Below are 14,643 nucleotides of genomic sequence, written 5' to 3'. Positions count from 1 at the left end.
TGCTAACCAGTTAGACTGTCTGCTTGCCCACCGCAACTCAGAGTCTATTTTTGTCAAAGGAACAAAGTTGGGTGGACTGCCTGAGGGCTGCAGTGCAGTCTAAATAAAAGGCGAGAGCACGCTTGAAGCGCAAGGTATGCAGAGCCCGCTCACCTGGATGAGTGTGTGGCCTTGGAAAAAAGGTGGGCAACATGATGGACTGATTTAGGTTGAAGTCAGTCACTATCTTCGGCAGGAACTTAGGGTGAGTGCGCAACACCAACCTGTCGTGGAAGATCCTCGTGTAAGGCGTATAGGTCACCAAGGCCTGCAGCTCACTGACTCTACGAGCAGAAGTAACTGCCACTAGGAAGATAACCTTCCAGGTGAGGTGTTTGAACTCGCAGGAGCCAAGGCAGCATTATATGTTGAGGTCCCAGGCCAAAACAGGGGGACGTAGTGGAGGCTTCAGTTGTAGTAAGCCTCTCATGAAGTGCCGCACTAAGGGTTGCACCGATACTGGAGTGTCGTCCACTCCATGGTGGTAGGCGCTGATGGCACTCAGATGTACCCGGATTGAGGTAGTCTGTAGACCAGACTTCGAGAGGCACCAAAGGTAGTCCAAAAGCTTAAGAGTGGGGCAAGAGAAAGGGTCAAGACCCTCATGCGTACACCAGGACGAGAACCTCCTCTACTTTGCACTGTATGACTTTCGCGTGGAAGGCTTCCGCGAAGCTACGAGGATTTGCAAGATATAATCAGAAAGGTTGAAGGATCGTAGAATTAGCCTTTTAACATCCACGCTGTTAAGGACAGTGACCGGAGGTTTGGGTGGCGCAGTCTGCCTTGATCCTGCGTGATGATGTCAGGCGAGGTGCCCAGGCGAATGGGCTCCTGGACAGAGGTTGCAGAGAATGGGAAACCAGACCTGACGCGGCCAATGCAGGGCTATGAGGATCATGGAGCCATGGTCCTGCTGTAGCTTCACGAGAGTCTTGCCTATTAGCGGAATCGGAAGGTATGCATATAGGAGGCTCCCGCTTCAGGAGCAGGTGAAGGTATCCACGGCTGGTCTCGTTCGGTTCCTGTGCAGGGAGCAGAATCTGCCTACCTTGTGGTTCTGCGAGGACGCTAAAAGATCTACGTCCGGCTGACCCCACTGGCGGAAGATCCTGTCCGCTACACAGGGGTTCAGGGACCACTCGTGGGGCTGGAACGTCTGGCTGAGTCTGTCTGCTACTACATTCTCGGTGCCCGCCAGGTAGATGGCCCGCAGGAGCATGGAACGCGACAGGGCCCAGGCCCAAATCTGCACTGCCTCTTGGCAGAGGAGATAAAAGCCTGTGCCCCCGTTTGTTCATGTATCACATGGCTACCTAGTTGTCCATCTGGATCAAGATGGCCTTGTTGGACAGGTAATCCTGGAATGCGTAGAAGGCATACTGAATTGCCCGGAGTTCCAAGAAGTTTATCTAGCAGGCCACCTCGGCTCTCAACCATAGCCCTTGTTTTGTTGGCCGTTGACATGGGCTCCCCAGTCTAGGTTGGAGGCGTCTGTGGTCAAGGTTACCTGAGCAGCCGTGGCTGAAAGGGAAGTCCCTTGCTCAAGTTGGATTCCTGCTCCCACCAGGCGAGGGAAAGCTGGAGTGGGTTGGTTATCTGGATCATTGCAGAGAGTTTGAGTGGCTTGATGCCACTGAGACCGCAGGGTCCATTGTGTGACCCTCATGGCTAGGCGGGCCATTAGGGTGACATGCACAGACGATGCCATGTAGCCCACCAACTTCAGGAGCAGGTAGGTAGAGGCCATCCATCGGCAATGGATGAATGTGGCCAGCCCGGTCAGGGTGGCTATGTGTTCATTGGGAAGGAACACCTTGGCCACCGTGGTGTCCAGTCTGCTCCGATGAAGGTCGGTCGCTGGGACGGTGTCAGCTTGGATTTCGGGTAGTTCACGAGGAAACCCAGTGACTGGAGGAGGCTTAACGTCATGTTGAGGGACTGAAGAGCGCCGCTTGACGAACTCTTGATGAACCAATTGTCCAGATATGGGAACACATGTACCCCGTTCCGGCGTAACTGTGCTCTCACCACTGCCAGGCACTTTGTGGAGACACGGGGCGTGGAGGTTAGCCCAAAGGGGAGAACCCTGTACTGGAAGTGTCGGCAGCCTACGACGAAGCGTAGATATTTGCGATGAGGTGGAAAAAATCGCAATGTGCGCGTAAGCATCCTGTAGATCCAGATAGCAGAGCCATTCTCCTTGATTCAGAAGCAGAAGTAGAGTGCCCAGGGATACCATTCTGAACTGTTTTATGCGAAGGAACCTGTTTAAGGCTCGAAGATAGAGGATGGGACAGAGGCCACCTGTTCTCTTTGGGATAAGAAAATACTGGGAATAGAACCCTAGTCTCCGCTGAGCCCTGGGAACAGATTCCACGGCTCTGAACTGGAGCACGGCCGAGAGTTCTAACTAGAGGGTCATTGCGTGTTCTACAAGGCTCCACACGCTGGGGAGGGCAGTGAGTCTGGAGGAACAGTGAGGAGACTCAGGCGATAATCGTATGCCATGATGGACAATACTCATTGGTAAGTGGTAATTGGGAACCAATTGTTGAAGTGGCAGAGACGACCTCCCACAGGTGGTTTGGACGGTGCGGCCAAAGGGGACTGGTTTCTGCTTTCTGGATGCCAGTTGGCAAGGCACAGAGCAGCACGTCCAGCCTTTTCAGGAGAGGTAACGATTCGGGGGCCGGCCCTGAAGGGCATTATGCACTGCCTGTTAGACCACACGGAACAAGGGTGCGGAGAAAACCGACCCTGGAGTAGAAGGCACGATGGGCGTCACCGGAGCGTCCACGGAGAGGGGGGGCGGATGTGGAGGCTCAATGCCTGGCATCCTCCTCTAGACCTGTGAGGAACGCCCTGGGCTCACAGGTCTAGAGGATGGGACCTCCTCTCCTCGGGGACTCTTTGGATGGAGTTCGGCCAAGACAGATGCCCCTAAAATGTCTGTGCCGGCACCGGACGGTGACTACCTTCTGTGCTGGTGTCTATGCTTCCCACCATGCTCGGCCCGGTCCTTCTCTGGCGCAGAGGATGACTATGCCGAAGCCTTCGATTGACTAGATGCCAGTGAGGGGTGGTCTCCCACACTTGGGCTGCTCGGTGGGGCTTCGATGGGGAAGGTCCCGAGTCAGTTTGATCCCCATGACTTGATGCACCCAGCACAGGAGTCAATGGAGCAGAATGCTTAGAATCAAAGTGCTCCATCTTGTGCAGGCAGGTGCACCGGCCTTTGGGGGTCATCTGAGCACAGCTGGGACACCGACAGATATCATGGGAAGGCCTGAGACAGGACACAGATGTGTGGGTCGTTATGGACAGTCCACGGACACTCCAGGCACTTCCCAAAACCGGTGGCATACGGTTGGTGGCCATTCGCCAGCCAGAAACAGACTGCAAAAGCGCGAGATGAATTTATCGGAAGCCGAAGGAATTTGTGCACGACGGGGGACCCTGGAGTGGGTAAAAACTTGAAGAAAACTTCAAATTATTCTGTGAGGAATAGTGGGAGGAAAGAAAATTCTCACAGAGCTCCACTAACCGCAAGGCAACCACTGCACGGAAAAAAAGAGACTAAGGGGGACCCCATGTGGCCACGGGGTTGGTGGCATGCTGGGCATGCTCAGTGTGCCAGTCAAAGTTCTAGAAACTTTGACAAAAGTTGTTCCGAGATAGGGCTCTGATGTCACCCATCTGTGAGGACTACTATCCTGCTTGTCCTGGGAGAATGGGGAATACTACCAAATGTGAGCTCTGAAATTTACAGGATGAAGACAGGATACATCCAAGGTATCCATGAAGACACCTATTCAGCCAAGCAAGAGAAATCCCTGCTCTGTACATGGCTACATTCCAGGCCATGCTTTTACCACCAGTATTAGGAGGTATGGTTCAAAAGATTGGTTTCAGGATGGTACATTAATGGAAAAGATCTATACAGAGGCCTCAGCCAAAATGTTTCAATACATCCACACAGATACTATAGTGCCAAGAAATCCTTCAAATTCCACACCCCCTTTCCCCAGTTTCTTACAACAGAACTAAGTACTACTGGCTCAATCATTTCAAGCTGCTTTAAAAGCTGAGAGCTTCAAAAACAGAACCAGATCATACTGTTAAGAGCTTCCTCTAGAATAACTTTTTCAGTTTCAAACCAGCTTGAAACTTATCCTGGTAGGTGTGCCCCTAAGAATGTCTTCTGGTAGATCTTGTATCCAGCACCACCACAATGGGACCCTAAGCAAACAAAATCTATACATGTGGAACATCTTGAAAAGATACTAGGATGCAGCTGTTGAAGATACAGGCAAGTTTTAAGGCCAACAGATAAAAAGCAGGAAAGAATTTAGATACACGGAGAGCAGTCAAGGCAGGTCAATATCAAACAATGGAAACAGACCAAAAGATCCAAACAAACAAATACTGAACAGAATCTAAAAGAGGGGAGTAAACAAGAAACTGCTACAGGGCTCCCAGTGATACAGAGGTAAAAATAGAGCCAATTAACATGCATCCAAGTACACAGGGATATATTTGTTGAACTTACCAGGTGGAATTTTACATACAGTAGCAGGATGCCAACCATATCTCTGGTTACAGTTGGGGCTCTGGACAAAAATGGCGCTGTCGCTTAAGCATTCAGCAAAAACTTCTCCACCAATATAGTACAGACGCACTCCTCTACCTAAAACACAAGGGATTCATGAAACTATCACATTTATTTTTTATTTTTTTATAACGAAATTCAAGTAACAGGGTTACTTATCATTCCGGTTTACATTACAAGTAGCACATACTGAAAAATATGTTTTACAATAAACAAGGATGTGAACAACTTGGAGAACATAACTGGGAAGAGAACAATGTGAACATGACTGGGAAGAGCAACAATGTAGGGAAGAGCAACAATGTAACATGTAAGCCATACAATGAATTGGATAAAAGGGTAAGGCTACAATGGGAGGGAATTAAGTAATGGATGGTGGGGAGAGGCTACTGTGGTTGAGAGAATATATGCTAAAGTCAAGGGTAGTTAAAGTCTGTGGCAGTCTGTGGCAGCTATAATCTGTGACGGTGGAGGCTGCGGATGACTCAAGAACATTATGGGAAAGCTTGAACGAATAGCCATGTCTTGAGTCTCTTCTTGAATGTGGTAGGGCAATGAATCAGCCTGCGTTCAGGAGGAAGCAAGTTCCACTGTTTGGGGCCTGCGGCGGATTTATAAACCATCTTTGCTTGTTCAACGATGATTACTGTTCCAATGTGCAGTTGTATGCAAAGGTTTAAGCACCCATGGTCAATCTGTTTCAATGAATATCTAAGTGAACAGAAGCAGATATAACCTCTACTTGATACAAAGATAAACATGATATATTTCTGCAATTAATGCAAAATTACTATTTGCTAAGTATTTGAAAATAAATATAACTCATGCTTACCAAGCAAGGAAATGTTATTAAAAAAAAATCTCTAAATGCTTCCTGCTAGCAATTTCAACTGTCAAACATTGTTATGAAATGCTGAAGTCAAGGCAAGACCTGGAAGACCAAGAAAAATGTTTCAACTCCCTGAAAAAAGATCACATCTGCAAAACTGAATTCATGGATCACTGCAAATGACAGTGAAAAGTTTAGCCGACACTGCAGGATATGCCCATAGTACAGAGTAGCTTACACAACATTCAGAGAGTCAGAAGGAAATCTCTTCTATTACCTCATCACAAAAGTCATCATCTAAAGTACGCAAAACAAAACTTTGAAAACCTTTTGGAACTAAGGGCTTTAGACTGATGAAACAAAAATTGACCCGTGACTACAACTACACAAGATACTATAATTTCCATTTCTTAATTTTTCACAGTAACTTACTAATTGGAAGCATTTAGAGATATTTTATAGCCTCTCTGCTTTCTAAGAGTGAATTATAGTATCTTCATTTTCAAATGCTCAGACAGCTGCTTAGACGAGCGAATGGATGTTAGAGTAGAGAGAATAACAACCACCTGAGAGGTTAGAAGGGTCAGAGTATTTTTGCAACTGTGGAATTGTCTTCATTGGACTAACTGAAGGCTTAAATGAGAAATGTTTTGGGCCTTTTCACATTTTGAAAATACATAGTAATGACTCAACTGAAAGGTGTCCAAATTTTTCCTCATGCCATATTCAGTTTAAATTTTAACATTAAAAATGTAGTAATTTTGTATTCAAAATTTTAGAAAGATGTCATGTTGAAGTTGTGCCTTATTCCATGTATTTCAAGATTCACTGAAACATACAATTTGACCAGGGATGCCTAAAATGTTGCATAATAGTATAGAATAGGTATTTAAGACAGCAAATCTAATATGGCAATAATTACTTAAATAACCCTCTAACCACCAAGTCATAAAGAACAAACTTCTCTTGTATACATGAAGATCATTTGAGATGAATGGCATGGCTGTTGTATTATACACAAAGCAAGAAAATCAAGAAACAATCTATGGGTGATACAGTTTTAGTAGAATAAATCTGACTAGCATTTGAGAATTGTACACCCTTCATTAGGTCAGTGTAATATGAGAGAAGGATAAAGCATAAACTGTAGTCTGGATTACAACCTCTTGGTTTTCAAAGACTGCAGACAAAATTGTCACTGCACTGCAGTATACCAATGTAAATTTCTCAAAAAAAAAAATATGAGTGCTTCAAATTCGGTTTCTTTGGACAATAACAGGAAAAAGAATTGATGGTATAGGAACAATGCCTGCCAATATTCATAGAAGACACTTCCACCAGCTCTTAAGAAATGGGACAAATTTCCCAGGCAGATGGGGCATTCAGAAATAGGGGAAGGCATAAATAAAACAATTTCTACCAAAAGTGAAAAAATGTAAGGCACTATGAAATGCTATATGAAAACCTACCAATTCAAGAACCTCTTTGCCATTACATGGTATCTCCAAATTAAATGTCATATGAAAGCAAGTATGACAAAATAGGCCAAGAAACTAGCTTCCATTACAAATTTATGTAAAAAAAAAACAAAACAAAAACTTTCATTATAAACTGAAGCCAGTAAATCAATAAGTAGCATAGGGACGGCATAGCTTATAACCTTACTAGCCGTTAAGCCCATAACAACGGGCTACATTAAAAAAAAATTTTCGGTCCATTTCCTTCCCCTTCACCCTCTATTCTCCCTCCCCCTCCCCTCAGTCACTTCCTCCCCTCCCCTCAGTCTCTCCCCCTCTCTCAGCTCATTCACAACCCCTTCGGATGGCACAAACGGAAGATCTCCGGGGGAGGTCCCTCCTCCCTCGCGCGCCGCCGCTACCGCCCCTCGCCGCCATGTTTTCAAAGAGCTGATGCTCTGCTTTGACCGACGTGCTCATCCGCACATGCGCAGTAGAGCTGCTCTCTACTGCACATTTGTGGCACGTCGGTCAAGCCTCATTTATCTAATAGATAGCAGAACACTTATAACGTTATTGGCAAATAAATCCACTTTTCACATAATGTATCCACATATGTTACAATGGAGAAAGTAAAGTTACTAATTTCCAAATGTGCCCCCTGTAATAACAGCTCAGAGGAATCACAGATCAATGTAGTTTATTAATTTCACACTTTTCCCATTAGAAGAGCTCAAAGCAAGTTACAGCTGATAAAAATGTAAAGTAAGTAAAGGTAGAGGATCATCATGTAACAGGGACATAAATGAAATAAAATGAAAAATAGATATAAAATGAAATCAATTAGATAAAAAAGGTACAGATAAAGGGTGGACAGGGTAGACGCTTTCATATGCAGTTTCTATTAGGGATGTGCATTAGTTTTCAACGAATGTGGCATCTGCAACAAATATGTCCCTATTAGTTTGATTTGTGGGTCCGCGAAACGAATGGCAATCCCCCACGAATGAAACATCACTGCTTTGTGATGCTGTTCCTGCTGTATTTTCTACCTTGAGCTAGTATACCACACTGTACTTTCTTCTTGGATTCTATCTGAGAAGGTTGTTTGCTGTTTGAGCTCTCTCATAGTGTCTCAAATCTTTATTCAATTGCTATTGCTACAAATTGCTATTGCTGAAGAAGATATTTGTTCTTTTTTGCTGCTGTACCTGCCAGGCAACCAGGCTTTTACTGAAGTTTTTTTTGTTTTTTTTAAATTGAACTCAGACTGTCTGTCTCACCCAGTGAGACAAGCTGCCAGCAGTGGCATTTTGCTGCTGATCTTACCCCCCTGGGGTAGGTTGCAGGCAGGGTTTGGGTGGTGTGGGTGGGAGATAGTGAGACTGGTAGTGGGCATTCATTGTACAACTTTAAGCAACATCACAGTGAGTTCTGTAGGAATTTGCTGGCTTGCAGACTCACAGCAGGAATAGTCAGGCTGAGGCTTCCAGTGTTTTATCTAGAGTTTCAGTTTTTGTGCACACAGAGCAGTCTCAGTTGTATACAGCAAGGCACTGCACTGTGTGTAGTTTTCCACACTCACATATATTGGTACAGAGGTGTTCGGTCACCAATAAAGAAATAATCCTTTTAATTGAAATCTCTAGTAGGTAGTGACATTAAATCCATGATAAAGTAATAATAAAACACCGTTATAGAATCGCTGAAAGTAATATTTTTGTGTAACTTGTGGATACCTCATAAACCCAACCCGATACATGTTTCATCAGGGGTGGAGGAATAGTGCGGTGTTTTGAGTCACTGTCTCTCTGCATATACTGCTGCACGGCTTCAGCTTAACTCTGGCAGTTATTATAAACTGTCCAGACTAGCTCAGATAAGTGTCCAGCTTTATCTGCATAACTATAAAAAGAATGAAAATTTAAAGAGCAAAAAATGTAAACTATGTGGTTACCGATGATTATAAAAGTGGGTGCATAGTCAAAAGACATTGTAATTGACATGCATAGCAGCACGTTAATATGCTGCAGAACCCGAGCGTGAGGCTTCTTAATATTAGCCCATGTGAAGTTTATGAGGTATCCACAAGTTACACAAAAATATTACTTTCAGCGATTCTATTACGGTGTTTTAGTATTGCTTTATTTGGAACATACACCATTACACACTGATTAAATCCATGATGTCAGGGAAAGGTAGACGTGGTTGAGTGATTGGCACTGGCAGAGGAGGCACTTCAAAAGGCAGTCCCCCATTAAAGTTAAAAAGGGACCTGTTCCAATCTAAAAACTCTGGAGGGGCAGGCCGTTCCATCCAGAAAACAACTTAAATTTAAACATGATGCAATGCCACCACCTGTTTCTGACCCTGTTTTGGAGGTGAGGGAAGGGGAGGCTGAGCCATCCAAGACAAAAGGAGCTAGACCCAAAAGCAGCAGTGCGACAGCAGACTCTAGTTAGCACTGACTATGTAGTGCAGTCAGTGTTTGCTTCTGATTCAGATGAAGAATTATCTTGTATGGGAATTCCCTTCATCAGAATGGAAGAATTAATAGCTGAAGAAGGTTTAGGAAGATTAGTTAGTTCTGTCTTAGCCTCCACTTCAGTGCTGGAGGAGAAAGAGGAAACTGATGATGAGGAGGAAGAGCAGTCAGCGCAGGCACAGAGTGTGACTGATGCCTCTGGCATTGCTTCTCTAATATAAGCAAAAAAAGAGAGGGAAATAGAACATAATCCTATTACCACAAATTGATTCAAGACAAGAGACAATATCATCAGCACATGCTCAAAGAATTATAAACTGCTGTCTCTCGCCCGCAATGGGCCGCAGGCAGTTTTCAGCCTTCTGGGCAATTCTCATATAATCATTTATTGTCTCTTGCTCCAACCATTCAAAAAAATATTTTTTTTCTTTTTTTTTTTTAAAGGGCTAGAATTTACTCAGAGTCTCCATGTTGAGATCTTTTGAGAGACATTCAGTATTGTCGGGATCTGAGAATATTTTGCCATTATTATGAAAAAGGATTTCCCCTGAAGAAGACTGTTTTAGTCTAAACATTGCCCATGTTGGGTGAGAGTTTGAAAGTTTTCAATTTGGATTTTTGAGTGATCATCAGTTTGGCTAAGTATTCGATTTTAATAATAGTTATTAGGTTTTCATACATTTTGTATTAGTAGATGCTTTAAATTCTAGCACTTTTAAAAAAAGAAAAAAATTTTGGAATGGCTGGAGCAAGAGACAATAAATGATTATATGAGAATTGCCCAGAAGGCTGAAAACTGCCTGTGGCCCATTGCGGGCGAGAGACAGCAGATTACAATTCTTTGAGCATGTGCTGATGATATTGTCTCTTGTCTTGAATCAATTTGTGGTAATAGGATTATATTCTATTTCCCTCTCTTTTTTTGTTTGCATTTGAGTGATTTTACAAGAGGAGGTTGCTTCTGTGTTTGTGATTGCTTCTCCAATGCCAGCATCCACCCTGAAGGCTATAGAGAAGGGATCACAAAATAAATCTGTGATCTGGAGCCACTTTAAAGTGAGGGAGGACCCACGTTTTGCTCAGTGTAGTTACTGTGCCAAGGATATTAGCAGAGGCAAGCAAGTGGGACATCTAATTCTGGAATGATGCATCATATGCAGAAGCAACACTCAACAGTATTGACATCTGGGGATGGTGGCAAGACCAGTCAGGGGACCCTTTTTTCCAGGCAGCGTAAAGTGATTGAAAATGAGCAGTAATCCCATGCCATCAGCCCCTTCCTAGCAGTCAGGTGGCAGGCCAGCAGCCCCCTGCCATGCGTCAGAAGCGACAACCCATCATGGAGGAAATGGGGTAGTGTTCGGTAGTGCTATCCTGGGGAAGGAGGCAGGCAGCCTCAAAAGTTGTAACCAGGAGCATTGGGGAAATGATTGCCCTTAATGATCAGCCCCTGTAGGGAGTGGAAAATGTGGGTTTCAAGCGTTTGCTGCAGGCCTTAGCTCCAAATTACAAAGTCCCCTCCAGAACCACAATTAGCAGAAAAGTCATCCCCAGCCTGTACAACCAGCATCGTAGTCGCATCCAAGCGCTGCTAGCTAAGGCAGAGGGGAGTGTGCATTTCACCTGCGATATCTGGACTGCCATGAATGCTTCACACTCTTACCTCTCCCTGACAGCACACAGGTGGGACCTGGCTGAGGCAGGGGCAGGCAGCAGCTCTATTAGTGAACAAGTATCAGGGCACAGGTGGGCTTTACTGCACACCCACCTGACGGACAAGGCCCATAACTCAGCCAATAATCTAGCATGCAGACAGATTCTGGTGGGCTGGCAGCTAGACCCGAGAGATAGGAATCTTCAGGCAGGGTTCTTTGTCACAGACAATGGTGCAAACATGGTAAAGGCAATATCCAATGGGGGCTTTCAGAACATACAATGTTTTGCACACACTCTGCACCTGGTAGTGGTCAGCTCTGGGGTTGGAGACCAAGCACCAAGAGAATGAATACCTGCATACGTTAATATTCAAGTGCAGGAACATAGCAGGGTTCTTCCACATATGTGTGAAGGCAGGGCAGGTTCTCTGACAAAAGCAGACTGATTTGGGAATGCCTCACAAGTGTCTCATTCAAGACATTGGCACCGGTGGAATTCCACCTATATGAGGCTGCAGAGGTTAGTGGAGCAGCAGACACCTCTTCATGAACTTTCTGTGGAAATGGACATAGGTGTGCAGAGTCCCCTAGGGCATCATGATTGGTTAGTCATGAGTCAGCTGGTAAAAATCCTGCAGCCCTTCAAGGATGCCACGGGGGAGCTGAGTTCCAGAAGTGCCACCTTGGCTGACGTCATCCCTATAGTTAATATTCTGGAGGAAAATTGAGAGCTTTAAACAGGAAGAGGGAATGACAGCAGAGGTGCTGTGTTGTCTGGACATTTTGCAGAAGCAGGTGCAAGAGAGATTAGGACCTTTAACAAAACACCACACATACATGCTCGCCACAGTCTGTGATCCCCGTGTGAAAGGGAAACTCTCTCTACAGTCTGATTGTCTCACATTTGTGAAGAACCTGCTGTTAGGAAAAGGTCTGTGAAGAGGAGCGCCATAGGCAGAGATAGATTAGGCATAAAGCAGAGGAGGAAACAGCGGGCACTTCAGAGAGTAGTGCAAGCCCAAGCAAGAGCAGCACTGTCAGCAACAGTTAGTACTTCCTCCTCCACTTCAGTACACCAAAGCCATGTTGTCCCTAAAAAATCTCTTCTGGCACAGGCTAGAGCGAAAGCAGCTAGCAAGGACTCTTAGCCCACCCAAGCAAATGAGACACCCGCACAAATGTCAGTGACAGTATCTCACAGAGCCCACAGGACATGGAGACAGATCCTCTGGCATATTGGGCACCAAGTCCACTGTCTGGCCACACCTAGACAAAGTGGCTCAGCGATATCTGTCATTTCCACCAACCAATGTGCCCAATGAACGTGTATTTTCAATTTCGGGGGTTATCATGAGCCCTCACCGCTCAAGGCTGGCACAAGAGTTGATGGAAATGCTAGTGTTTTTGAAAATAAACATGCCTTTGCTTGGGTTTCCAGATTTTCCCTGTGAATGGCAAGATGAATAAAAGCAATTTAAAGCCTTGCAGCAGCTCCAACTGCCTCAAATGCTCCAGCACATATACCTGACCTCAACCACTGTGCCTGTCCGTCCAGCCCTTACATCACTACAAGGCCGAGTGATCCACCACTAAGAGTTTCAGGTCCAGCCGTTTCTCGCCCCGCGCAGTATGGCAGCAGTAATCAACTGAATGACGAAGAGCTGGAACAAGTTCATCTTCCTCATGGTGCTCTTCTGTCAATTCAGCAGGTTGCCACGTCTGATCTGAGGTCGTAGTCAATGAGGAAAAGGAGGTGGCGCCGGCTCCCCTTCCGCGTTCTGTCCGGGGTTCACCTATCTTAGGACCGCTGACCCATGTTGAACTGCTGTTCACATGGAGCCCCTCTCCACTTTGACCTTCAAAGTTCTCATTTGTATATCTGTTATTTTCCCCCAGATTTTCAAAGACCAGCGAGAGCTCACTAGACTCCAACGGAGCCGCCACTCTGCCAGCCTGTCTTGCCCCTATCAACTTTCTGCCACTCTGCCTTGCTGCCATACACCAGACGACTACTCCTTGTGGTGTTCTTGATCTATCATGGTTCCTCAGTGTGTTGATGCTAGTCTTTCTGCTGCTTTGTCCCTTTATTGGTGCCTTGTGGTTTTTTCTGACACCCTTTCTGCTTGCTATGTTCCCCCTTCATTGTGCTGTAGGATGTTGATGCCACTTTGCCTCTCGTGCTGCCTTTGAGGGTTCATGCAACTGTTATCGGTACTCTCTTTTGAAGCTGTGGGGTGTTTTTGACACTCTCGCTGCTGCTTTGCACCTCTCTTAAAGCACTCTTGCTACTCCTGGTACTCCTTTGCCCCTTTATGGTGCCTTAGGCTATTCATGCCACTTTGGTGCCACTTTGCCACAGTCTAAGTACCTTGGAGCTCTTTTCCCATTCTGATGATTGCTCCCCAGAAGTTTCATCCGAATTGATAAGAAAACCCCAATTCTGCAGCCAAAAATAGGCTGCAAATACTTCCCCCATTGACTTTAATGGCAAGCGAAAAACAAATGAAACTAATAAATGAATTGGGTTGTTTTTTTTTGCTATGAAACTAATGAAACAAATTGGGATCCCAACGAAAAAAAATTGAACTGAAACGAAATTTTTTCTTCTGCACATTCCTAGTTTCTATGGTACATTGCCAATGTTTCAAGTTTAGGAGACCAGTAACAGGGTAGGCATCACGCACCTTATGTTGAGAAGGCAGTTTTGAAAAGCCATGAATTCAGTAGTCTTCTAAAGACTAGCAGACTAATTGCTATTCTGATGTTCAGTGGCAGAGAGCAGAATTGCTTTCCTGTAACAGGTGTTCTCACAGAGGACAGCAGGATGTCAGTCCTTACACCTGGGTGACATTACCCAATAGAGCTCACCATGGAAATTTAGTCAAAATTTCTAGAACTTTGACTGTCTCTGAACATGGTCTTGCAGCTAACATGTGTCCATAAGGTGTCTCCTCCAGTCTTTTACCTTAGCAACTACAACTGAAGCCAAGGGAAGGCAGGCAGGTTTCGTGAGGACAGATGTCTTACTGACCTCAGAGAAAGCAGTTGCTTACCTGTAACAGGTGCTCTCCAAAGACAGCAGGATGTTATTTATTTTATTTATTTAATTTTATATACCGGCAACCGTTTGCACATCGTGCCGGTTTACAGATAACTTACAACAATGGATATATAGGCAAAGCCTTTACAAGGAACAGTGTTTAACAAAAGCTCAGAAACAGAGCAAGAACTAGCTAACTTGTGGAAAGAGGGGTAGGGGTGGTCGAGACAGGGGAGGGGGCGGGGGGAGGGTGAAAACAGGTACAAGAGGAGTAATATGTACAGGGGTCGAGAGATTATTGACGTATACATAGGTTATATTATTGACATCTATATACATTGGTAAATTTACATAGGTTATATTATTGACATATACATAGGTTATATACAAGACTGTATAAGCATGTAGTAAATAAGTATTGGGGTGAGAAAATGGGAACGGTAGAGCTATGTGTCATATTATGTGCTAGAGGTTAGGTGTAGGGTTTGTAAGTCTTTAGCGGGTGTGGGAGTAGGTCCAGTGGAGG

General features: G+C 45.0%; 1 protein-coding gene across 1 annotated transcript in view; it reads right to left on the bottom strand.

Annotated features, from left to right (window-relative positions):
* SMAD2 (SMAD family member 2) overlaps positions 1-14,643 on the bottom strand; it is a 267,476-nt gene that overhangs the window by 52,163 nt on the left and 200,670 nt on the right. The window contains 1 exon segment of the mRNA XM_029580444.1: positions 4,592-4,729. Coding sequence (XP_029436304.1) covers positions 4,592-4,729 — 138 coding nt within the window.

This window comes from Rhinatrema bivittatum, chromosome 1, assembly GCF_901001135.1.
Source record: "Rhinatrema bivittatum chromosome 1, aRhiBiv1.1, whole genome shotgun sequence".
NCBI lineage: Eukaryota > Metazoa > Chordata > Amphibia > Gymnophiona > Rhinatrematidae > Rhinatrema > Rhinatrema bivittatum.
The sequence above is the reverse complement of the archived record's forward strand: the minus strand, read 5'-3'. Positions and strand labels throughout refer to the sequence as shown.